Source organism: Semicossyphus pulcher, unplaced genomic scaffold (genome assembly GCF_022749685.1).
Source record: "Semicossyphus pulcher isolate SPU_LCO1_2020_fin unplaced genomic scaffold, fSemPul1.0.p SCAF_20, whole genome shotgun sequence".
NCBI lineage: Eukaryota > Metazoa > Chordata > Actinopteri > Labriformes > Labridae > Semicossyphus > Semicossyphus pulcher.
Window position 1 is genome coordinate 17,120,324 of NW_027211694.1, and position 24,404 is coordinate 17,144,727.

A 24,404-nucleotide genomic window follows, 5' to 3' on the forward strand; every position below is an offset into this window, starting at 1 on the left:
GGTGCCTGTGAGGGTTTTAAAACTAATTAAAACGCTCTATCATTCCTGTAGTCATTATGAAAGGATGTTTTCTTTTGAATTTCTATAAAGATGACAGTAATTGGGGGTCTTTCCAACAATTCATCACTGATGGAACAGATGCTTTGTGTTTTCTGTCAGCTGTTTGATTTCGTTGACTTCTTTTGCAATTTCTTCTCATCTGCCAAAGATTTGTTTCTATTGACTGATTGCGGGCCTGCTGTTTGGTATATGGTTTATGTGTGTTGCCTATTTGATCTTTTCACCCCATTCCTTTTTGAATATTTATCATTTTGTCTGGTTGTGTGTGTTTCGCAGGAAGAGGCAGCAGTGCCATTGAGCGCCCACTCACAAGCTGTCAGCATTAGACACCCAGAGGCGGTTGCTCTTCCTGATCTGTCCCACTCAGAGAACAACAGTAAGATCTTTGCCTGCCTCTCTCTCTATGTAAATCACTTGCTAGGTGGATCACACTCTCTTCTTCACTTTCTTCCCCCCTTCTGTCAGCCAGTTGCTTCTAATTGTGCATTTACAACTTCACAAAAGTGTGAGTCATTTCTTGACTCACTTGGTATGTTTGCAGTTGTTTAGAGGAGGGAAGACTTTACTTAAACTTGCAAGAAGGTCAAACTAAATACCACAGCATGAAAATTGTATTCATTATTTTGTTTTTTGCTAATCCAGAACGCTGACATTATAAGCAGATATGCGGTACATCATTTAACAGAACAGTCAAATACTAGTATATAAGACAAGCACACATTTTTATTAAATGCATAGGTCAATTATTATTTGCATTTGTGATTACTGATGATTGCTCACTTTACTTGTGTTTTCAGATGTTAAAATGTTTTTCCACTACATTAAACACAATATCAAAGCTACTGTATTTTGTTTATTGTGTAATGAAATTTGTTGGGATGGATACCAAATCCCGGTATTAAACGGGCCCCGGTGCCGAATTATGAAATACCAGAGTATTGATCAGCTCCGGACGTTATCGGTGCCGCTTTCGGTACCAGAGAAATTAAGGAAATACATTTCATGCTTATTATTGCTACAAAAATGTTATCTTGCACATTAGATGTAACCAACTATTTCTAATTTGCAGTAAGAATCAGACATCGATGCATATTCCCAATCCAAAAGAGAGATCTCTCTCGCAGAGCCTGTGTGCAGTGGGGTGGTGCAGCTCTCTCAGACACGGGTGCGCAGGCACACAATAGATCCTGCTCGTTAGCGAAATAAACGATCAAAAAGGTGGTTACACTTCACCGAGTCGATGCCGACAATGTTCGTTGCCACAAGTGCAGCAATGGTTTTGCTTGTAAGGGTGGAAACATGAGCGATCCGTCCAAACTTGTCTGAAGTGCATCATATATATGCCGAGAAATGCACCGTTTGACTTCCGAGCTAGTAGTTCATCTCTCGTTGGCCCATATATATGCTAGCAGCCTACCTGCATGCACCCGTGTTGATCTATACCACTGTATTTTCTTTTGCAGGAAATAATTGTTTATTTAATTTGTTTTATATTTCCATCATCACAAATAATGATCTATTATCGTGATTTTTACTAAACTTTGCTGTTTCTTTTGCTGTGAATAATTATTTTAAATAAAATAAAGCAATCTTAATACTGTTTTTAATCTTTTTTCTCTTAAAAAATAACAAGTACCGGATCGTTAAACAGTATCGATCGAGTAGTAGTAATACCGTTTAAAATCTTAACGATACCAATCCCTAGTAATTTGATTACATGCAGGGCATACTGACTTAATTTTCATTACGGTAAAGTAAAACTGTAATAATTTAGTAGTCAAGTAATCCTTGCCCATCACACATTGATGATAATTCACATAAGCCCTTTCTACAAAGACATTCCGCAACAGCGCTGTAACAACCCTCCACTGTTACTCCACCTTTTTTACTTTTACACAGAACAACAAAACTGTCATATAGCTATCCCAGTGTGTGATTTTACAAAGTGTTGTGGCATTGCAGAAGCAAAAGAACATGTAAACAAACGGCGCAAGCTTCACATACATAGTGCCGTGCCGTCCTGCTGGCTTCACTGTTTACACCCCTGTTAATCAATCAATCAAATTTTATTTGTATATCTCCAAATCATAACCAAAGTTATCTCAAGACACTTTAAAAAAAGAGCAGGTCTAGACCGTACTCTTTGTTATGTTATTTAAAGAGAGACCCAACATGAATCACCATGAGTAGCACTTAGCAACATTCAGCACATTAGCAAGGAAAAAGTTCAAGCAGAACCAGACTCATGTTGACAGCCATCTGCTTCGACTGGATCCGCCGAAACTACCTCCTCTGCCGGCTCAGCAGCGGGATGACTTAATTTCTCCTTGTGACTTTTACACAGGCAGCAGGGCGTAACACTCCTGTCTTGAACAGGCTGTGTAAAAGGGGCTACTGAAAATGTAATTATAAAATCACCAGATTTTTCTTTTGTTTCAGCAGATGCAGAAGTTCTTGAGACCGCAGAGCCTCACTCCTCCGGCTCAGACCAAAATTTAAGCAGCTCACCTGAAAAGGACCAAACGGTCAGTTGTACTACTCCCCCTGAGGCCAAGATGGTTCCTCCTGACAGCACATCACCTCAAGCAGATGAGACCGTTACCCAGATAACAAGGTAAATGAGGATTTGAATATAGTATGTGATAGAGAATTGGACTGCATTGTCCTTCATGAAAGTACAAATTTATAAAAAAAAGAATTACCGAATGCATTTACATATCTAGTGATCTTCTTTTGGCAGGCATTTAAAAAAAATGAAAAACAACCTCTTGCATTGCTGTTTGCCAGTGTCCTTTTTGGTACGACCTTTAGGGGGTGCCAAAGTGTAATACTATCTAGCCCTGTTTTGTTTGCTTAAACCATACAATTAATGGGTTGATTGCACTCCAATGAAAAGATCATGTGTTATAATGCAAAACCAGTTTGTTAACTCACTTCAAAAGAATATAAAAACTTAAGCAGTTTTTCTTTGAAAAAAATATTTTTTTCTTTTCTTAGTGCACACCGAGAATGGTTTATGCAACCATCAAAGCAACTGTCTTTGTTTTTGAAGTTTAAGTTAACTATCACACACAACTTTATCCACAGGCACACCAGTCCGGTGTGTTTTTAGCTTAACAAATCCCTCCTAATGGGTAAAACAACCGACACTTCTGTAGTCAGGAAACTGACATTACAACACCAGCCTGACTCAACATCCTGATCAATTTTCATAGCACAATAAACACTCCCTGCTGAAGGGACGGCTTGAAGTTGGTAGGTGTTATCAACAGTCACAGTAGTCACTGTTTAAGTCATCGTTTTACTTAGTTATGTCCTTTCCCTATGACTTGGTCCACATTTGCTAATCAAATGGGTGTTTTCCTCTGTGGGAGGAGTGTGCAGCCAAATTAGCATCTCTGCAGCCATACTTTGCATAGGCACAGTCAGCCTACAAAGAGACAAAGGCTGTTCCTCATCTGTCTCACAGTTTCATACTACATTGGTGTCTCATCAGATAGACAAAACGCGTAACCAATGTATAAATAAGATTAATAAAGATTAATAATATGGATATTGCTTGACTGTTGACCTTTCACCTGTGGTTAGCACCAAGCCGACCAGTGAGGAACACAGGGGAGAAGAAGCGAAAGAAGACGGGGCTGACTCGAGCACTGAAGCCATGAGCCGTACTAAGGTTAGTAGCAGAGGGGAAGTGTTTTAATGTATAAGGAAATGCAACTTCTTTATTCTCTTCAGCACAGGCTTGTTGCTGCTTCCCCTTCCTCTTTTTGACCCTATTTCTTTCCCTTTGGTCTGCCCCTTGTCTTAGCTGAGTAAGAGTGGGTGTGATTTATTATTCCCAGTGAATCAGAGAATCATAAATTGAACTTTGAATGACTAATAAGATGGGCTATCCGCCTCCCTGAGCTCTGTTTCAGAGGGATGCAAGTACAAAATAGTAACCAAGTCTTGTTTTTTCAATCCTAAAAAAAATTTAAAATTGCATACATAATAATTTCAGAGAGCACTTTAGATCGTTATTTCATCGAGAGATTGATAAACACAAAAATCTAGGTTCTAAGTACACCAAACAGAAAAAAACGTACATTTTGAGAATCTGAAAGAACAAATGTTTTATTATTTTTTGTTGATAAATGAAATTAATTCTGTAAGTTAGTTTTCTGCACATTGACAGACCAAATGTGACAACAACAGGTTATTTAAAAAGAGAGAAACTGTATCAAGAAAGTGATAGTGATGTTCCAAAGCCCATTAGCAAAGGCCTGGACAGACTGTGTCATCAATGTATATTCTGTCTCCCTGGACCAATTAGTATGTACAATAGGTTGCTTTGATGTATGGTTTATATAATGGGATTGCTTCATAGTAATTATGCCCAGCCTCAGATGGGGTTGCAGTGTTTTTATGTTCGAGCCAAGGATCACTTGTGTTGTGATGCTGTTCCACCACAGTTTGTTGTGCTGATCTGCCGAGAGATCGATCAGCGTGTTTTATTTAGTCTCCTACCCGCTGTTTGCATGTTTGACTGCCTCCCTACTGAGAGAGAGGCTGAGGGGAGCCAGGAATGCTTTGTGTGTGTGCTCAGTAAGTCATAGAAAAATGCAGTTTTACACTTATAGAAGCCTGGTCAACAGAGGTATTTGGATGAATCATGGTGTTTTTGATGATTAAGAATCAACTACTTGTTTAATCTTACAGTAAAGAGAGAGCAAGAGAGAGAGTTTTATATTTTCAGAATAATTGGATGTATTAAAATAGTACTTTTACTTGTTAATGGAAAACATTTCTATAGGAGATTTTCCCAGTTATAGGTTAGTGGTAGTGGTATAAAAATATTTAAAACAGCATTGTCCCTCTATTCATCATTGTATTTAAACATTATTGACTATGAGATGGCATAACCTGATGTTTGTCCCATTGAAAGAAAAGGTGGAGTAAATTTTATTAATGCATGTTAGGCTATGTTATGGTTTTGACTTTTGACTTTTTTTTTTTACTTAAAGTTTTGTCACTTAGACATAATGATGAATATACACAGATCAGCCACAACATTATGACCACTGACAGGTGAAGTGAATAACATTGATCATCTCGTTACAACAGCACCTGTCAGTGGGTGGCATATGTAAGGCAGCAAGATATGTTGGAAGCAGGAATAATAAACCAGTGAACCAGCAACAAAGTCATGGGCGGCCAAGGCTCATTGATGCTTGTGGGGAGCTATAATAGCTCAAATCACTGAAAAAGTTAATACTGGTTCTGAAAGAAAGTTGTCAGAACACACAGTGCATGGCAGTTTGTTGAGCATGGGCCTTGTAGCTGCAGGCCGGTCAGGGTGCCCATGCTGACCCCTGTCCATCGCTGAAAGCACCTATGTGAGCACCAGAACTGGACCATGGAACAATGGAAGAAGGTGGCCTGGTCTGATTAATCACTTTTCTTTTAAATCATGTGGATGACCAAGTGCATGCGCTTTGCTTACCTGGGGAAGACATGGCACTAGGATGCACTATGGGAAAAAGGCAAGCCGGTGGAGGCTGTGTGATGCTTTGGGTGATGTTGGTGGGAAGCCTTGGGTCCTACGTATATTTCCTTATGGCAGTGGCCTCGCATCTTACAGGACTTACAGGATCTGCTGCTAACGTCTTGTTGCCAGATACCTCAGCACACCTTCAGAGGTCTAGTGGAGTCCATGCCTCGACGGGTCAGGGCTGTTTTGGTGGCAAAAGGGGGACCTACACAATATTAGGCAGGTGGTCATAATGTTATGGCTGATCCATGTGGGTGGTTACACTTAACATTCAGTATTTTTATTGAGTTTCAGTTAAACATTTGGTGTCTGCCTTAAAATATAAGGATGTTGTCATAAGAGTTGTTGTGCAGGCAGAACAACTGGTTGAATGGTTTCACTTTTAGAATGTAGCTACCCAGGATCACTGATCAGTCATGATAACAAACATTGTGTTGGTTTTTAATGTGATTGTTTTGCTGTTTCTTTTGATGTAAGATGACATGAAAGTAGGTTTTGTGTTCAGTGGACTGGTAAGGCAGCTCCCTCCTATTTTGAGCATTTTTAAAGCGGATATTATGCACACTCATTACACAATATCCCATTGCATTGCTCAGAGCACTCACCTTGTTCCATTGTGTGTGTGTCCACAAGATTGTGTATGCACACGGTCCGCCTCCACTACTTCACACTGTGCCAGTGTTAATGTGTTCTCTTAGCACTCCCCTCAGCCACACACACACACACACACACACACACTCACGCACAGAGCTGCAGGGCACTCCATGAAGCTCCACATTATATAAGAAATCAGAGATCTTTCTCTTCAACACTCTTTACAGCTTAGATAGCATTTGACTGCCATGGGACAGGTACGCTACATGTATGTGAATTAATGTGTGTCTTTTAATCATTCACCATTTTCTTGAGTCTTTCTCTCACTCTCAACCTCATTCCCTACCTTTATTTTGCCCATCTCAGAGTCTGAGCCAGGACCAATCGGTAGACAGATCAGCAACGGAGGACAGGTGAGTGACTGACTGTCAACTGTTAGCTTAGGAAACCTTGTAAACTCTCACTCTTTCACAATGTTTTGCTATTTCATGGCATTAACTTTGAAGTGACATTAAGGTTTAGAGTTGCTTTTTGCAAATGCCACAGTATCTCTTCATCGTGCCCTTTATGTGAATTCCAGCACCTGTCTTCTACCGGTGTTATTAGAAGAGGAGGAGAGTGTGCTGGACAGTACAGTCGAGGTTCCAACAGTAACAGCCAGCATGGAAGGTAGGAAGACAAACTCTCAAATCTGTGTTTCTGAGGAAAAAAAGAAAGACGCTGATATTTCTAGGCTGACTGTTTGTTTACGCCTTCATGCATCTAAGAGTAAGTTTGTCCACCCACACACCAACTCCTCCTTCCAGGGACAGACCAACTCACCAGCAGCGGAGCGACCACCTTCTCTGACAGCTCTCCTCAGTCACGATCATCCTTCACACATGCCAGCCAATCGGGGAATGGCATGGGCAGCGTGACCTCTGACCCCAGCCAATCAGAGGATAGTTCAGCAAAAAAGGACTCCCTCCCCTCTGGTGGAAAAAATAAGAGGGAACTGGTAAGACCTGCTCTACTCCGCTTTTGTGTAGATAAGTGTAGCAGATGTAACATTGATTTTGATGGGAGTTACAGCTGGTGTACTACAAACCAAAAAGCAGTTCTAAGTTGTCATTGAGTAAAAATACCCTTCCTAATACACATAAATAATGTTTTCCAAATGTACAATTAAGCTTTGGTTCACTTTTAATTCAGATATATATTTCATAATGCATTTTTGTTTAATTGTTCAAGTAGTTTTCTTGTGTGGGTTGATAATTTGATATGTTCAAGTAACATTCTGTTCTAGCTTTAAACAACCTCAGAGTGGGTTTAATGAGATCATGTTGAATGGAGCTGGATTCATCAGGATTTAATGTTTTTGTCAGTGTTGAGATTGTGCCATCGGTACCTTCATTCATCATGCAATGCTGCCTTTCCTGCTGTGCAAGTGTGTGTTTGTGTGCACGTGTGACAGAGAAGGAAACACGAGTGCATAGTTTTACTTTTTCTAATCAGATTATTCAGAATCAAGAACCAGCTACTCTGCTAGCTGCTATTGAGGAGAGGGAGAGTGGGGAGTGAGGGAGGAGAGGGAGCAAAATGGATGTCAAAGGGATCACAGTTAAAAAGACAACATAAGGTAGAAAAGGAGCAGAGAGAAGCAGTAATCTTTGTCCAATCCTGCAGGAGCAGTCACGCAGCATGGAGGCTACCAAGGAGCACAAGGTTCAGGAGAACCAAAGTGAGACCAACTTGGCTACTGAGAAGGAAAGTAAGTGTAATATCATAATTATAAACTGCTATAAACAGGATATTATTTACCACGTTTTTTTCAAAACAAAATTGATTTTTTAAAAGGGTGCTTGTACAACTTTGTAAACTTAAACCATGATGGCACCATTTGGTCAGGTATTTGCTGGCCATTACACTTGATTATCATTTCTCTTTCTAGCTGAGACATCAGTGATTTCTGACACAAGTGACACCTCCAAAGAGGACAAGAACAGGTAAGACTGAAAATGATCATAGAAATACATCTTAACACCTCAATTCATAATAATGTACAGTTAATAAAACTCACAAAATCCTAATTGCTGTCTCCTTATCCGCAGCCTGTCCCCTAATGACAAGGAGATTGAGGTATGTATACCTATAAGTTAATGTGTCTCTTTGTAAATGCAAAAGTATGACATTCTCTTGAAATATGAGTTTGGTAAAGGGAAATGCACTAGCTTCTGTATTTTTTTGTTGTCAATTTTCAACCAGCATAATAATGCTACCTACCTAGGAAAAAAACTCTTAAACAAGGACATGTTATATATGGCCATCTCTTCTGCAAATAGCTGCATATAATACCACATACAGAATGTGTCCAGCAATGAGTACAAACATCTTCAAGTCAGTCAAGTGTCTTTTGTGTTTTCAGACAGAGTTCCAGCGCCTGGCGTTGGGCTTCAAGTGCGACATGTTCACCCTGGAGAAGAGACTACGGCTTGAGGAGAGGTCACGTGACCTGGCTGAAGAAAATGTGCGCCGGGAGGTGTCCAGCTGCCAGGGCTTACTGCAGGTCAGGTCCCCATGTTTGTTACTTTGCAGCTTATGTGGATGGTGCTTCTGACAATTAAAATAATCACCTTTGCTTTTTTTTATATTTTTGTCAGCATGTTTCTCTTTTATTTTCTGTGGTAAAAGATGTCTTCATGTGGGAACATTTTGTTATCTACCTATTGCACTACACATCTATTGAGTGTAGGAGATGCCTGGTTATTATGATACCCTTTAAGCATAGTTTAGACCGGTGCTGTTGCTAACTGTGCTGCCCCTGACATACAGATAGGTTCAAATGACTAGAAATGTTTCATGTTAATACGCAAGCTGACAGCCATATGATTTTGCAAATATCACAATAAAGTAGAGGAGTGGATGTTGTATCTTCTTGTTTAGTTTTTCTGTTGTCGATACAAAAATATGGACAATTACCTATCATCAATAACAATAAATGAACTAACCTGTAAATATAAGTTTATTTCTCATGACATATAGAGTCTGTATTTTGTTCTCTTTGTATTTGTCTTTCATGGTGTATCCCATCAACTCTCTTCTCTTCTCTCCTCCCAGGCCTTGACTCCTCTGTGTGAGGATGACAACCAGTCCATGGAGATCATCCTGAGGCTCCAGAAGAACCTGGATATTCTCACCCAGTCCATGACCAGGGTGTCCAGTCGCTCTGAGATGCTAGGAGCCATTCACCAGGTAAGTTGATGTGTGTGTGTGCGGTGGGACTGTGTTGTCAACTTTTGTGTTTAAAGGACGGCACATCATTGTTTTTTTTTTTTAATGTTGTTCATCTCATTTTTGCTAAATGCTGATACGTTATGCTTACGCTTATTGTGATGGCCCACAGGCAGATGCAGACATTAAAAACATTGCCTTTTTAAATGTAAACATTCACTGGGCAAAAGTAAACTACTTCAACTAAGGTAACGTGTAAAACTTGCCATATTTATTGTTATACAACATGTTTAAAGGGGCATACTGCCATTTATTGTATTGGAGTGTAAAGTGAGTAGAATTAGATCTTCTGCATAGTCAAGTGCTCCACTGCATTAGCATCACTGAAGAGCATCTTATTAGTTTATTTGTGGCTGATGTTGATATTTAGTGGCCGATATATAGACGACATACTGATATTGTTGTGAATTCCTAGTTTTCTCTGTTTTGTGGTGTGATGACGGCATTAACTTAAATGAAATAATTGGATTGTCCTGGGACTTCAACTCTTAATATGTAAGTGTTCTGTTTTGATATTCCAGGAGAGTCGTATAGGTAAGGCTGTGGAGGTGATGATCCAGCATGTGGAGAACCTAAGGAGGATGTACACCAAAGAGCATGCTGAGCTCCTGGAGTTGAGAGAAGCACTCATGCAGAATGAGAGGTCATTTGGATCATCAACTGATAGAGGTAGGGAATGAAACATGCATGTCGCTTATATATATGTTACATTTATAGGCTGTCCAAATAGATAGTAGAATAGATAGAATAGATAGTACATAACTGGTTACAGCATTCAATATCTTGAATTTGACAGCTGTGCTAATAGTTATACTCCAAGAAATACTTCAAGGTTTTTTCTCCCACAATTTCTCAACAATAGAACTCTTGAGCCACATGAGGCATTAAATTGAAAAATATGTATTTGCAGGTTTGTTCTTTTCTGCAGGTGTGATTTGTGTTGAACATTCATATAATGCTAGCTCAATAAAGTGACAAACATATATCATACAACCACACTTTATGCATGTGTGTGTATACTATCAGGGTATGAATGTGTGCATATACTGCTCATTGATTGCACAGACAAACCACATATAAAACTTTCTTCCTCTTTCCAGATGACTTCCGTGTCAAGAAGCAGCCAACATCTCAGTACTACAAGGTCAGCTGCAGCTCAGTTACATGTTGTATTATCTCATCATTCTCACACACACAGGACTGATGTTGACTTGATGTTGTTTATTTGTGGTTTTGAAGTCATTTTTTAAAATGTATTTCTTCTTTGCCACACCCAACAGTCATCAGCCCGGAGGGTCAGCATAGCAGCAATCCCTCGCTCCGGTGGAGGCAACATGCACTTTGACATGGTAAGGACAACACTGGTTTTGCTTTTGTCCAACAACCAAAGATCTGATAACATCATGCAGCATGCACTTTGTTTTTTATACAGTTAATAAATGGGCTTTTTGCTCTCTTAAATCATTAGGTTATCAATCATCGTTTATCACAAGCATGCTTAGCTAGAATGTTATCCTCCTGCTGTGCAGATTGATCCATAGGTCGATTGGAAAGTTAAAAAATATTCCTTATAAAAAACAAAAAATTAACTTAAGGGAAGCGAGGTGATCAAATTAAAGTACTTTGTGAATTAAGATTTAATAAAGTGAAGAAAAGAATACATTTAAAGTGTGGAAGTAAAATATAATCATCTAGAAACGCTTACTTGTCCTGCAATACTTGCCACAAAAGATCATTGATAAACAATTAATCACGATTAATTAATTAATTACAAAGCCTGTAATTAATTTAATTATGCCTGACAGCACTAGTAACTAGTAATGACAGTGTATCATTAATTGCCAAAATGAAGAACAGCCTTCAGATTTTCACATCATTGTTCAAAAAATATTGTCAAAAACGGAAAATATTCGCTTAGAGATCTGCTTTTTAACCATCTCAATGAAGCTGTGTACATTCATATATGCGGGTCATATGACATTTTCTCAGGATTTCTTGCTGTTCAGGTCAAAGCATCAGTATAGTCAAATCATAGCTTAACTATAAATTACACCAAAATTAGCCTAAAAATGTGTAACATATAAAGGTTGATTTTAGTGCTGTTTTAAATGTTTTGGTGAGAAATGCATTCAGACGAGCAGAGATTTGATCCCAGTTAAGTATGAGAGAAAATGAATGAAAATAAATAATTTTTTTCACATTGTGTTCACTAGATTATAAGTAAAATTGTTTTATTTTCCCACCACAGTCCAAAACACAAGACGGCTCGGAGGCTGAGGCAGAGAGACTGACCAGGCGATCCCCATGGTAGGTGTTAGTATGTGTGATGTGAGTTAAATTTGCCCGTATTGTGTTATGTCAAGTGAAGTAAAACAAGATTTAGTCTCTATATGAAGGGAAGAGTGCCCATAGATTAAAATGAGATGATGAAATTCTGGTTGGGGGGGGATAGTGGCTATCCTTCTCAAGCCATTGAGGCTTGTTGTACCATGACATGAGGGTTTTTATTGTTATGCTCCTGTGTGATAACGGTGGTTTCCAGGAATGTGGCAGGGAAGAGCTCGGCGCGCCCCCCACTAAAGCGCTATGTTAGCTCTGCGGCCTGGGTTGACACTGAAGAGCCCTCACTCATGATGAAGGGGTAAGACATGCCAAGAGGATGGGTTACCACGCTGCCTGCGACGAGTCCTTTCACAGTAGACCCAGATACATAAAGATGGCAGCTGTGGCACAAATGTGTGATGGATGTGACATCATTACTGCTAGTGTAACAATGGAGAGTACTGGGAACTTAAGGCCAGTTTACATTTTTTCAAATCTTTTTGCATAGAGTGTTCTGTGGAAATAGTTTTTGCCTTTTTATAGGTGCAAAGTGTACAGAGTAATACAGAGGAAGAGATCTTTTTTCCCTTCCCAATAAATGTGCACACTAACAAAAATGCATAAGGCAAAGTATTTAGTTTCTTTCTGGGACTGTCAGATTAAGGTCAGGCAGCAGTGTAACATAATTCAGCACTAATTCAAATACCATTTGGTTCAATGAAATAACAAATGATGAAAAAAGAAAATATTGCTAACAGGAGAAAGGAAACATATTGCTAACGTTTTAAGTACACTGACCGACTATGAAGACATTAACACTACAGATGTGAAGGAAAATGACTCCTATAAAAAAAAACCTCAAAACAGCATGTTACCCTTGTTATGATGACATCAAACAACACAGCAGTCATCTTCCTGCATCTGGTCCCTCCTGGCACGGGGAAGTGTTTATCAGAAGCCTACATTGTGTTGTGATACTTTCCAAATTTTCAAGTACACTTTTTTCCTTTGGTGTTTGTAAAATGTTAATCCGGAGAAGGTGTGGACGTTTTATTTTGGATTCATTTGGCTTTCAAATGTTTGGACGAGGACAGTAGAATTTGCTTTATTTGAACAGCCAAGTAAAAATAATATTTAGCTAATATGCATAAAGCAATTGAAATACTCTCCAAATATCTGAAGGTTGTGAAATTGCTTTATAGGATCTTTAGAGTATTATATTGCAGCATGTAATTTGCATTCCTTGGCATGCATTTTTGTACTGCATTAAATGAGTTCAAACAAGCTTTGACAGGTATCTTAAAATATATATATCTCTGTTTGGGGCAGGTAATATTCAGTGAGTATTTGCTGGCTGTATATGCATGAAATGTGCATGTTTGCATGTGCACATAAAGAATCGGTGTGGTTATGAAGCCATACTTGTATTTGAATGTGCAACTGAACAGTGTGTTTGTGAATGCCTGACCCACGCATGCCGACAGGACGGCCTGCGACAACACCGACTGCCAGTCGGAGGAAGAACAGAAGGAGGAGCCGGTGGCAGAGAGGAGGAGGTCCAGTCTCAGTGAGCTGGGCAACAAACTCACCTCCTTCATTCTGCCCCTCAAGACGTTAGTCCAACCGAATACCCACCACTAGCCTACTGCAGCACCACTTTCTGCCGGCAAAGCTAGGAGGCTAGCTGCAAAGCGGGAGAGTTCATCATTTGGCTGTACTGAGGTTCCAGTAGCTGCAAATTGAATCTTTGATGTTAAACACTTTTTACCATGTTCTATTATTCAAAAACATCTGTGAGTATATGGAACCTCCTAAGTGATGAAACTCTTTCATTGTATGGGTCTGTGCTGGACTAGCTTCTTCTTTGCTCCAGGGGTTCAGCGGCTTTTAATCATGTTGACAGAGCCTTTTAATTGTCAGCACCAGAAATGAAGCATATCTTTCAATTTTTAACCATCTTGAGATCAGTGTATATCAGTGTGACAAGTGATTTTAGAAGCTTTATGGTTTCTTTAATGCATGGATCTCAACTTCTGATTTGCAGTGTGCAGCTAACAAAGCATCAAACTGACCAGCTCGTCTTTACTGTGCTCACTTTTCTTTCACTCACTAACATGTTCAGACACTTTACCATTTTATATGCAACCTACTACACTTGGACCATTTTCTTTATTTTTGTGGGGCAAGTGAGTAATTGGTTCTCAACTGTCTTTTACTCTTTTCCTCCCTCCACATTGCTCAGGAGTCAGGATGAGCTGTTTGTAATGCTGTAAGTGTGAAGGGAGGACAGTCCAAAGTGGGAAGTGCTTTTGGATTCTATCTCTGTCCTAAAAAACAATAAATGCATGCAAAGGGCCTGCATTTATCAGCCAGGAGTGCCATGCCACTTACAACCTCACATTGACTCTCATATTGACTGTAAAGTGATTTGAAGCAGCACTCCTACTGTTGACAGATTCCAGGCCATAATTGTCTGCTGCCTTTGCTTAACCAGTCAATGCTCAAATCCACCTCCATGCCAACTGCTATTTACTGCGCTGCTGACAGCTTGTTCATCGTGGTGGTGAAGATGATGTGAACAGTTTTGCTTCCTTGGCCCTGTTTAAAATGAGTGGTAAAATGCGCTTAATTGAAGCAAACCTCAGATTGCACCAAGCTTCAGCTAATTCATTGCCTGCCACTCATTGCATTGGTTACCACAAATGACCCACGGTAATACTAAGAAGTCTTCTGTGGTGACTTATTCAATCTCCTTTGTGTCATTTTTGGTAACTTATCTAATCTCCTGCTTCATCTTGGATCATTGTTTTGTTCTTGCACCTTTTTTCAATCATTCTAATATTGGATTCTATTTTGTTGCCCAACCCCAGTCCGAGCCCTTCCTCCAGCCCTACGTCTACAGACCCAGGAATGGCCCAGTCTCTGTCCAACAGCCTGACCTCTTCCCGGGCGGCCGCAGCAGCAGCAGTAGCCAGAGGTGGAAGGGGGCTCTGGCTTTGGTTGGCAATGGTGGTGGTGCTAGCAGGTACAATCGTTTCGTCAGTTGTACGAAGTTTAAAAAAAAATTTTGATGATGAAAATAGTTGAAATAGATCATTTACTCTCTGCTCAGAGATTTCCCACACACTGGTAAATATTCATGCTTCCCCTGCAGGTCTCTTGGCACTGCTGGCCAGCCTGGTGATGCAGCCAGCTGTAGATGCCGCCCCTGTAGGGACAGGGGATTCCTGGATGACGATCCAGCAGCTGCTGTGGCCTTACGCAGGGCTCCGACACAATGGACAACCCCCCGTCTAACCCCTCAGACCCGAGGTGGAAAAGTTTAACTGGCCATCGGCCCTTTGCATAAGTGATTGGTGCACTGGGTTTGTGAAGAAGCAAGTAGTGTACAAATCCTAAGCAGAGGCTGTTGGATGTTTACTGGTGCCTGAAGATTCCTAAAACGGGACCCGCAGTGACAGCACAGGCCTCGGGATAGTTAACCCTATGGAGGATTTTATGCATCACATCACGTTTGCTAAAATAGTTAGTCTGTTTGGTGTGTATGCGTGTGTCTGTGTTTTAAGACAACAAGCAGTTGGTAACTGCCTACTCTTACCCAACACAACTTGTCAAATCATGCTTGATCAGTCATCAGAGCTGGCACAACATTGTTTTAGAACTTCATCTGAGTGATAGCACTGATCCACTAAGTCATACCATGGGCCACTGTGCAGTTTTCCATTGACAAACATCATGGACAATGGCTCTGAATGTGCCACATGGCTTTTTAAACACATTTCATGCACTTGAAAAGGGACAGCCAGCCTTTTAAATGGAATTTTCAAGTAACGTCCTTATTGGTCGTAGAGGACATTTTATACCTTTTAAGTCTATAAACACTGGTAATTAAACGTTCATTTTAAGTGTTTTTAAATATTCGAGATCTTATATTTATGAGTTTGTTAGTTCTGAGTGGGGGGATGTCAATATGTTTATTTTTGTTAAGTTATAATTCTCCATTGTTACAGTTTTAACACCAAAGGGTTTTTTATTTTTCTCTTTATGTTCTTGCTGTGGTCACGTTTTCAACTTTATACATGTTCCAAAGAAGATGTGTGAAACTTTGCACAAATAAAGTAGCCGATTCTACAATACAAAGTGTGTTCTTATGTAAATCAAAATGTATGTTTCTAATTAAGTGTTTGAAATCTCTGATTTGGTTTAAATTGTAGCCTCAAGTTTCCTTAACCTTCAGGTTATGAAAACATCAGGGGTCTGGTAGCACAGAGCAGGCTCTGGACTGTGTCGACAAACAGATAATTGGATTCTCTGGTCTTAGTTATACCATCAGTGGTCATGCTGTCCTGGAGCATGTGGATGAAAGTGGAGTGAAACTCGCTGCCAGGGTAATGGTCTGGAGAGAAAGCCTCACTATTCTCTGTGATTTCCAGCTTCTGACTCCGCTGAGCTCCCAGCAGGTAGAGACTCCATGAGTCCTTAGGCACAGGGGTAGGGCCGTGGTACTCACACACCTGGTATTGGAGAGAGAGAGAAAAAGTACAAACAGGAAATGGAAACGGCCATTCTCCATTAGGAGAAAAGGCATGAAATGCTTAATAAAATGGGCTGTGGGTACAGTATGTGTCATGGATACCTGCACGACAAGATGCTCAGCTCCACATTTGGCATTCCACTTGCTCCATGAAAAAGCACAGGCAGAGGCAAAGACGGCCATCTGTTCATATGCAGCATGTTCTGTGAGTGGATCCTGAAGAGGGAGCGAAACCACAGAGAACATTTATAACAGTGGGAAAGGTGGGACTGTAACCGTATGATACACAAATCCGTGATGGCAGTAAACCTAAATATAAGGAAGTTACTTTCTGTAGAATGGTCCCTTTTCAGCTTTAGATATTTAAAATTTACTAATTTTTTTTACTTCAATTTGACTATTTACTATCAACACTGATTAGATCCTTTCTAGCATTAACGTGAAGTTAGCGTTTGTAGTTTTCATTAAAATTCCACAAACCATTGGAAGGATTGCCATTACATTTCGTATAGACATGGATGTCCAACACTAGAGATGTGTTAACTTTTCAAAAAATCCAGCAAGTAAAAAAAAAACAGACCTTGCAGCTGGTGCTGACGTATTTGTCTGTGTACTCATTCACAAACACATTGATCCCTGCATTGAGCATGGCTTTCTGCAGAGCTGGGCCACTCATCCACTTCCCTTCAAGGTGAGAGAGACCTCTCTCTTTCTCTAACTGCAACATACACTGATTCCCCTGTTAGTCAAATAGGAGAAAACACACATTGGCACAGTCAGGCAACATCTCGTTTTTTATTCTTCTGTTGTGTGTGTACAGTACTGTTCAGTCGGTTACCTGGATCCTGATACTGAGGTCGATGAGTGCCCCCTTGACTGTGAAAAGAGCTGAGTCTTGGTCCAATGGCCTGAGCTCCCAGCTGTGGAAGGGGAAGTTGGCATAAGTTTCCTGCATCAGCACAAAGGCCTGGAAGGAGTCCATCTTGAATGAGATCTTGGTGTCAGCCTCCTCATAAGAGACATCAGTGATGCCGTCCATTCTCCACTGCTTCCCTGAATTAAAATTAAAATTCAATGTCAATGACTTGAAAATGTTTAACCCGATCTGTCAATTAAAAAAAAAGTCAGCCTTTTTTCTACATTTGCTGGAGAGAGTATTACAAAGCATGACTTTTTTGAAACCCTACCTGCAGCATCCCAGCGAGCCACTTGGGGAGTTTCCAAGAAGACGACAGAGTCAGGCAGTGTCACAGACACACCAACAGGAGGGCAGGTAAGAGCATCATTGTCATCAAAGTCAGATTTCTTCATAGGGTAGGGGAACACCTGTAGCCCTTTGTCTAACACCTAAAAAAAAAGTGAGCAAGGAGGGTTTTGCACGAGTTCAACTTTAGCTACTGGGTCTAGTGTAAGCAGACAAAATTGTAACACCTTTATATTTACCTGTCTTATTTCCCAGCCATTGACCTGGCGGGCTTGTGGTGGGAGGTGAAACACATCATAGTAGAAGACCCCACCCAGAGGCGTGTACTGCATTAAATCCACCACATGGACACCATGGTTCACCAGTGTTGGGTGCATGAGTGGAGAAATTAAGTCCCCCTCAGCTGAAGAGAGAAAAAGATTAGCTGGTTAATTCTAATGTGGAAAATTAGTTCCTCTAAAAATGATTTACTTCTTCATGTCTAAGAATAACTATTGTTAAAATGCTGTTGAATAACAGTATTTTTTAAATCCTGTGGTATGGGGCTGAGTATCAGGAAGTGTCAGGCTGCCCATCTTACCACCAAGTGCCTCCATCTGTGTTTGTAACTGGCTCCCTCTGTCTCCTGCAGACTGTGCACTGTTTATCCTTGACTGAAAACTGGCCACACTCTGTGAGACACATACACAAGAAGGATTAAAACTACACATTGAAGTTTGTAACCAAAACCAGTAATTAATTCCTTCAACTACCTTCCTCTCTTCAAGCCCTTGGATGGACTGCTCCTCCTCGTCCTCTCTTTCCTGCTGTGTCTCAACGTTTTCCTTCACCCCCTCCTCTTCTTTTGTCTCCTCTTGCTCAGGTACATCTATGTCTGCTGGAACCTCCTCTCCACCTGCAAGAGACCTGGGACAAAACACAACAGAGATGAACATGATTAGTAATACAGGCATATTACTGTTGTAAAAGTAATCATACTTAAAGTGGTGGTAACAATATTATCCGAAAAGTACCTGTGGCTTGGTGTGTGTAGTCTCAGGTGAGCCATCCTGGCCAGTAAGGACAAGTGATCATAATGTGTGTGGAGGATCCGTACAGCGATATTGCTCACAGCCAGATGTTTTGGAAGCTCAAAGCCAAGGCCTGCCTCTTCAAAGTTTAAACCTTTAAACCTGAATGGAACAGTTACAAACAAAGAGAAATAGAACATATATCTGCTTCCTGCTAAACATGAATGTGCGGCTGCTCTTACAAATTAAGTATTTTGTGACTGGTATGTTCACAATTTGAACATATTACTTTGTCATATACTGCACCATGAACTCTAGTCCTCCTATTTCCTCTATTGTCACATTTAACTTATCATCTAATTGCAGAAGTTTCCTCCCACAAACCTTGGGTTCTTCTTGAGGTTGGCCCAAAGACACAGCGTGATGTTGTCATCTTTGACCACAGTCTGCATGTTGCCTGTCTCAGTGTCGATGTTTGCACTGGCTCTCTAGGTCAAGAAAGACACACAACACAAAAAACATGAATGCTTCCAAAAACACACCTCGGACCTTTCAAAATACAAGTATAACTATGATTTCTGTACCTTGAGGATCTCCTCGGTTGTGAGTTGGTGTTTAGAATGGATTAGCGCCTGCAAATTTATGAGCGTCTCCTGGTACTTCTGGCTCTCCTGTGGATCTGTAACATCTCTGAGCAGACCTTCCAGCTCATCTACCAGCTAAAAGAGACAGTATTTATGAGCTCAGAGATTTTGTAACAGAACGAAGCAAATTACAATTTGCTAGGACTTGGCTAAACTCCTGATCGGCCACTTTTAAAGTGATAATTAGGAATTGAAAATTCAATGACTACACTGGAAATATTGGAACTTACAATTTTTTGAAAGCCCAGTTGGTGTAGAATATTATATATATAGAGAGAGAGAGAGAGAGAGAGAGAGAGAGAGAGAGAGAGAGAGAGAGAGAGAGAGAGAGAGAGAGAGAGAGAGAGAGAGAGAGAGAGAGAGAGAGAGAGAGAGAGAGAGAGAGAGAGAGAGAGAGAGAGAGAGAGAGAGAGAGAGAGAGAGAGAGAGAGAAAAAAAAAAATAAAATAAAATAAAATGTGGGCACCAAATGATCACAGACTGGGAGTCGATCCTGCATCCAGTGCGTTGAGGACTGTAGCCTCTGTTTATAGGGCGCCGGCTATACCAACTGAGCTAAACCAGCCAGCAAATTGGCACATGATAAAAGTGGGGATTTAAATAATTATAAAGGTAATAGAGTGAGCAGATTTTTTCTATTCCTATATTTTGTATTATGCCAGAGGGACAATCATAAGACTGTTGTTCAATCATACAAACAATGTTGGATGGTTTTTCCTGCCTTTTTATTCTTGGTCAACCATCACACAAGCTTCAGCTAATAGTTTTCTTTATTTATAAATAACTATTCCAAATGTATATGATTAAGCTACTTTATGATAAACAGCTGAGTAACCATATATTTATCAAATATATGCAAAACATAAACAGTATAATACAAACCTGTAGAGTAACGGAACACTGCTTGAGTACGGATGTGATGTCGACCTGAGGGTCATCTCTCCATAAGCTGATATATGTGTTGATATCCTGCTGTATTGATGGGTCTGGGGTACCATCACAACGCATGTATTTTTCCCACTAGACGCAAACAACATGATGAGGTAAAAAAGCAAAAAGAAATCTGCTATTAATGAAGGGAAGATAAGAATGGCTGATGAACTTATTTCAAATTTATTTAGTCCGGGTGGGGACAAAAGATATTTAGTTTTTATTTTAACAAAACCATCGACTGTTCAATAATGGTGTCTGATTGATTATGGGTCAAAAACGTTTTAAATTATAATTATTATTTCATTTATATGATACTGTTTTTATGATAGTAAAATATTTTTAAGACAGAAACACACCTTGGCTTTCTCCACAGCATCTTTTTTCCATTGGGTAACTGCAGTATGATTCTCCTCCAGTAGATGGCGCAGTTCGTTTAGCTCATCTTCTCTGCGCTCTAGGTCCTTTCAGCAAAAAAACACCAATGAACACTAAGGCGTCTGTTTTCATCAATAAGGTTTGTTGGAGACCGAATTTAACTTACCTTTAACTCAAGTTTTTCTAAGTCCTTCTCCTTTCTCTCTCTTTCCGATCTTTCCTGCTCTTCTTTCTCTGCCTGCAGCCTTGCTTCCTCTTTAAGGCAAAAGCAAATATGTAGTGTATGAGTCTATAATAAGTATACATTTTTTTTATTGATAATAACATACATGTATCTGCTTTACCTTCCTCTTGTAGCCTCCTCTCCTCCTCCTCTTGCTGCTGCTTTCCCTTTTGTGCCTTAGTTAGCTTCCGTCCTTTTTTGGATGACTTTTATCCAGCAAAACATTACATATCAGTACTTAACAGGGACACTTAACTACTAGCTATATGTGCAGTTGGAAAGTATAAGCACCGAAAAGAAGGACTGTAAAGTGGGTTTGAGATAATAAGCCTAGGCCTGCCTGCTTATATCTTCAACTACATGCCTATAATAATCACATTCATATCATTATAAATGTGCTGACTGACTTTAGCTCATACCTTTTTTTTCTTGGGTGGCTATTATTCTCAGGAGAAAACATAGAGAGAAGGTTAAAGGACAGTCAACATACGAATTCAAGGAATAGGGCAGCAAAATGGCAAGAAAATTAAGAAAATAAAATACTGTTATGGGTTGACTATTCTTGCAAACTTGAAAGCTACCCAGTAAAGCCCACTGCACCATTTTACTTTCCTAAACGTTAGTGGGATATTTGAAGTCCTACTATATTTAGAAACAATTAGTTACGAAGTAAGTTAGCGTTTAACCATCCGGTTTGAAGCATGTAAATATCACAGCATTTATAACCAAACACTGGCAGTTTATTCGACAGAAAACTCACCATGTCTGAATCGCTAGAGCGTCCAAGTAACCATAGAAACCTTCACGCATGCGTGGTTATCTGTTTCGATTTGCGACAAAACGAAACAACATACGACTGAAGCTGTGCATTGTTGTCAGCGGAAGGACAATGGTTGTGGTCGAAAAGTCCAAATATTTACCTCCTGTGTCTTCTCCTAACCACATGTCCTTGAGCTCGATGGAAAACACCATGAGGTCAAAGAAAGAGAATTCAAAAGAAGTAAGGAAAATACAACTGCACTTACACTGGGCGGATGTGACTGGTTCCACGTGGTTCTGCCGTGTAAAAACTACAATCTACCGATGATGGACTACAAAGAGCGCATCTATCGCCCGGTGCTTTCTTACCGTGTTGTTTCAGTCATATAAACGTGGATAACTCCGTGAAAAGTAAGACCTGATTAAAGGTTTACAGTGTTTGAACCAGTACGACCGTCAGGAGGCAAAGGCAGCTTTTAGCAGTGAGTCTGTTTTTTTAAATCACTTGTTTTACCGGATTTCTGTTGCAAAATCATATTCTGTTCTGTTGTTTCTCTTATTTGTAATATGATATTATTATATCTTATATTATCTTTTACTTATAGTTATATAAGTACAAAGCAAAAGTCAGCAGATGTAATCAGTCTGCAGCTTTTCTTATTGTTTCCCTGCTGTAGTACTTACTCTGTCTCGGAAAAACTTGAAGATGTGATAGGAAACTGTGTCTTCTTTCAATAATGTAAGCCTCGATTCCACCCTTGTCTTCCAGCCTCCTGAAAGGAGAAAAACAGGGTAATTAAAAAAATGAAAAAAAATGTAATAACTGATCTGATTTCCGGACCCATTATACTTAACCAGTCCAGCCCAGTCCCACACTGATAGCTGTAACTGTTCCAATGAGACTGAAGTACAGATAGGAAGGAGTGTTCCAGTTATCTTGCAGTAGATTCCTGGTGATAGAAAATAGTACATCTTCAGTCCCTATACTATATTAAAAAAATAAAAACATTTTTATGTTTTAAATATAATATACCCTCACTGGCCACTTCATTAGGTACACCTGAAAAATCTAATGCAGTTCAATACAACAGCACTGCCATGGGTTCTGCTTTTATGAAGTTTAGTTTTTGTTGACTTTTGTTTTGTTGAGAGTCGGAAGTATGTAAATTCAATTATGTTTATTACTGAGTCCATAGTTAAAGGTGGTGTTGTACTGAACAAAATTATATTGAGATGTGTCTCAAATTTTTTGTCCTCCGTATTTACATACATGAGGGGGGCAGAGTATTAGAAACACCTTAGAATATAATGTAGCTCAGTACAGCCCCACCACCAGTTATGACCTTGACACTGAAATATTATTGAATTAACACGTCTATGACAGCTTAGAAAAAACCTGTGCATTACAGGCAACATAAATGCAAATCTTATGGCTGAGCTGGCGTGTTGCATTACAAAAAGCGCAAAGTGCTTTACATAGACAGAAAATAAATGAAAACTAAATAAAAAAACAGTCAGCATCCCCACTCCCCAATTCATGCACAAGGATAAATAAAAACATGTTGTAAACAGAGAGCTCAATAAAAACATGAACTGACGAAACTCAGGAAACGCTATCAAGAATTCATAATGAGGAAACACTGGAGGTAGGATTAAATTGTTAAGACTCAAAATAGCAAAAAAATGCAAAACATAAATAAGACAATGTAACATTAAAAAGTCAATTTATCCATACAAATAAACTAGAATAAAATAATAAAACACTAAAAACATTATAAAACCCTAGGACCCACAGGATGGATGGATAAAGTAAACAGGTTGGAGGGATTATTGCTATTCCTCTATTTTGTATTATGCCAGTGGGACAATCATAAGATTGTTGTTCAATCATACAAACAATAATAGTTTTTCCTGCCTTTTATTCTTTGTCCATTATCAAACATTAATATTAAGCTTAAACTAACAATTTTCTTTATCAATAAATAATTATTCCAAATTATATCATTAAGCCGCGTTATGATTAACAGCTGAGTACCCATACATAATTTGTCAACTGATCATTACAACTTGAGCCAATTTACTATATAGAAATGTATATGATGCATTTTTATAATAGAAAAATATTTTTAAGACAGAAACACACCTTGGCTTTCTCCACAGCACGTTTTCCATTGGGTTACTGCAGTATGATTCTCCTCCAGTAGATGGCGCAGTTCGTTCAGCTCATCTTGGCGCTCTAGGTCCTTTCAGCAAAAAAAAAACCAATGAACACTGAGTTGTCTGTTTTGAAATTTACATTTTTTTGGATTACTTTTAACCAGCAAAACATTACATATCAGTACTTAACGTGGGCCCTTAACTACTAGCTGAATGTGCAATTGGAAAATATAAGTACTGAGAAGAAGGGTTGGTAAAGTGACTATAAAGTGGGTTTGAGATGATTCGCCGGCCTGCATATATCTTCAACTACATGCCCAAAATAATCAGATTGATTTAATAATAAATGTGCTGATTGACTTTAGCTCATACCTTTTCTTAGAGAAACACATAGAGAGAATGTTAAAGGACAGTTAACATACGAATTCAAGGGATACGCCAGCAATATGGCAAGAACATTGAGAAAATAAAACACTGTTAAAGGTTGGCTATTCTTGTAAACTTGTATAGCCAAATGCACCATTTTACTTTCCTAAACGTTAATGGGATATCTGAAGTGCTACTATATTTAGAGACAATTAGTTAGAAAGTTCGCGTTTAAAAATGCAATTTGAAGCATGTAAATATAACAATATTTATAACAAAACACTGGCAGTTTATACGACAGAAAAATGTAAAAACTCACCATGCTTGAACCCTGCAGCGCTCGGGCGTCCCAAGTGACCGTAGAAACCTTGACGCATGCGTGGATAACTGTTTGTATTTGCGACAAAACGAAACGACATA

The 24,404-nt window shown here is 39.5% G+C and overlaps 2 protein-coding genes across 3 annotated transcripts in view; one reads left to right on the forward strand and one right to left on the reverse strand.

Moving 5' to 3' along the window:
- Positions 1–15,919, forward strand: part of lrmp (lymphoid-restricted membrane protein) — a 33,085-nt gene extending 17,166 nt beyond the window's left edge. Inside the window, exons 21-39 of one of the 2 annotated variants that reach the window (XM_069670721.1) lie at positions 337–436; positions 2,500–2,674; positions 3,649–3,736; positions 6,554–6,600; positions 6,768–6,856; positions 6,994–7,184; positions 7,853–7,937; positions 8,118–8,172; positions 8,278–8,305; positions 8,592–8,732; positions 9,284–9,418; positions 9,979–10,126; positions 10,558–10,601; positions 10,738–10,806; positions 11,706–11,764; positions 12,000–12,098; positions 13,264–13,392; positions 14,650–14,804; positions 14,934–15,919. In XM_069670721.1, coding sequence (XP_069526822.1) covers positions 337–436; positions 2,500–2,674; positions 3,649–3,736; positions 6,554–6,600; positions 6,768–6,856; positions 6,994–7,184; positions 7,853–7,937; positions 8,118–8,172; positions 8,278–8,305; positions 8,592–8,732; positions 9,284–9,418; positions 9,979–10,126; positions 10,558–10,601; positions 10,738–10,806; positions 11,706–11,764; positions 12,000–12,098; positions 13,264–13,392; positions 14,650–14,804; positions 14,934–15,076 — 1,980 coding nt within the window. In that variant the 3' untranslated portion in view covers positions 15,077–15,919. Of the gene's footprint in view, positions 1–336; positions 437–2,499; positions 2,675–3,648; positions 3,737–6,553; positions 6,601–6,767; positions 6,857–6,993; positions 7,185–7,852; positions 7,938–8,117; positions 8,173–8,277; positions 8,306–8,591; positions 8,733–9,283; positions 9,419–9,978; positions 10,127–10,557; positions 10,602–10,737; positions 10,807–11,705; positions 11,765–11,999; positions 12,099–13,263; positions 13,393–14,021; positions 14,049–14,649; positions 14,805–14,933 lie in introns of both variants that reach the window. The other variant, XM_069670722.1, reaches the window with a different exon arrangement.
- dnai7 (dynein axonemal intermediate chain 7) lies at positions 15,686–24,361 on the reverse strand. Its single transcript, XM_069671592.1, has 17 exons — positions 24,304–24,361; positions 22,146–22,234; positions 20,824–20,908; positions 20,646–20,734; positions 20,461–20,565; positions 20,054–20,191; positions 19,112–19,246; positions 18,912–19,015; positions 18,531–18,689; positions 18,270–18,423; positions 18,098–18,188; positions 17,757–17,920; positions 17,501–17,660; positions 17,152–17,366; positions 16,894–17,052; positions 16,416–16,529; positions 15,686–16,293 (listed from the first exon to the last, which is right to left on the reverse strand). Exons 1-17 carry the CDS (start codon positions 24,359–24,361, stop codon positions 16,018–16,020), a joined length of 2,295 nt encoding a protein of 764 aa, XP_069527693.1. The 3' UTR covers positions 15,686–16,017.
- Positions 24,362–24,404: the final 43 nt, after the last annotated feature.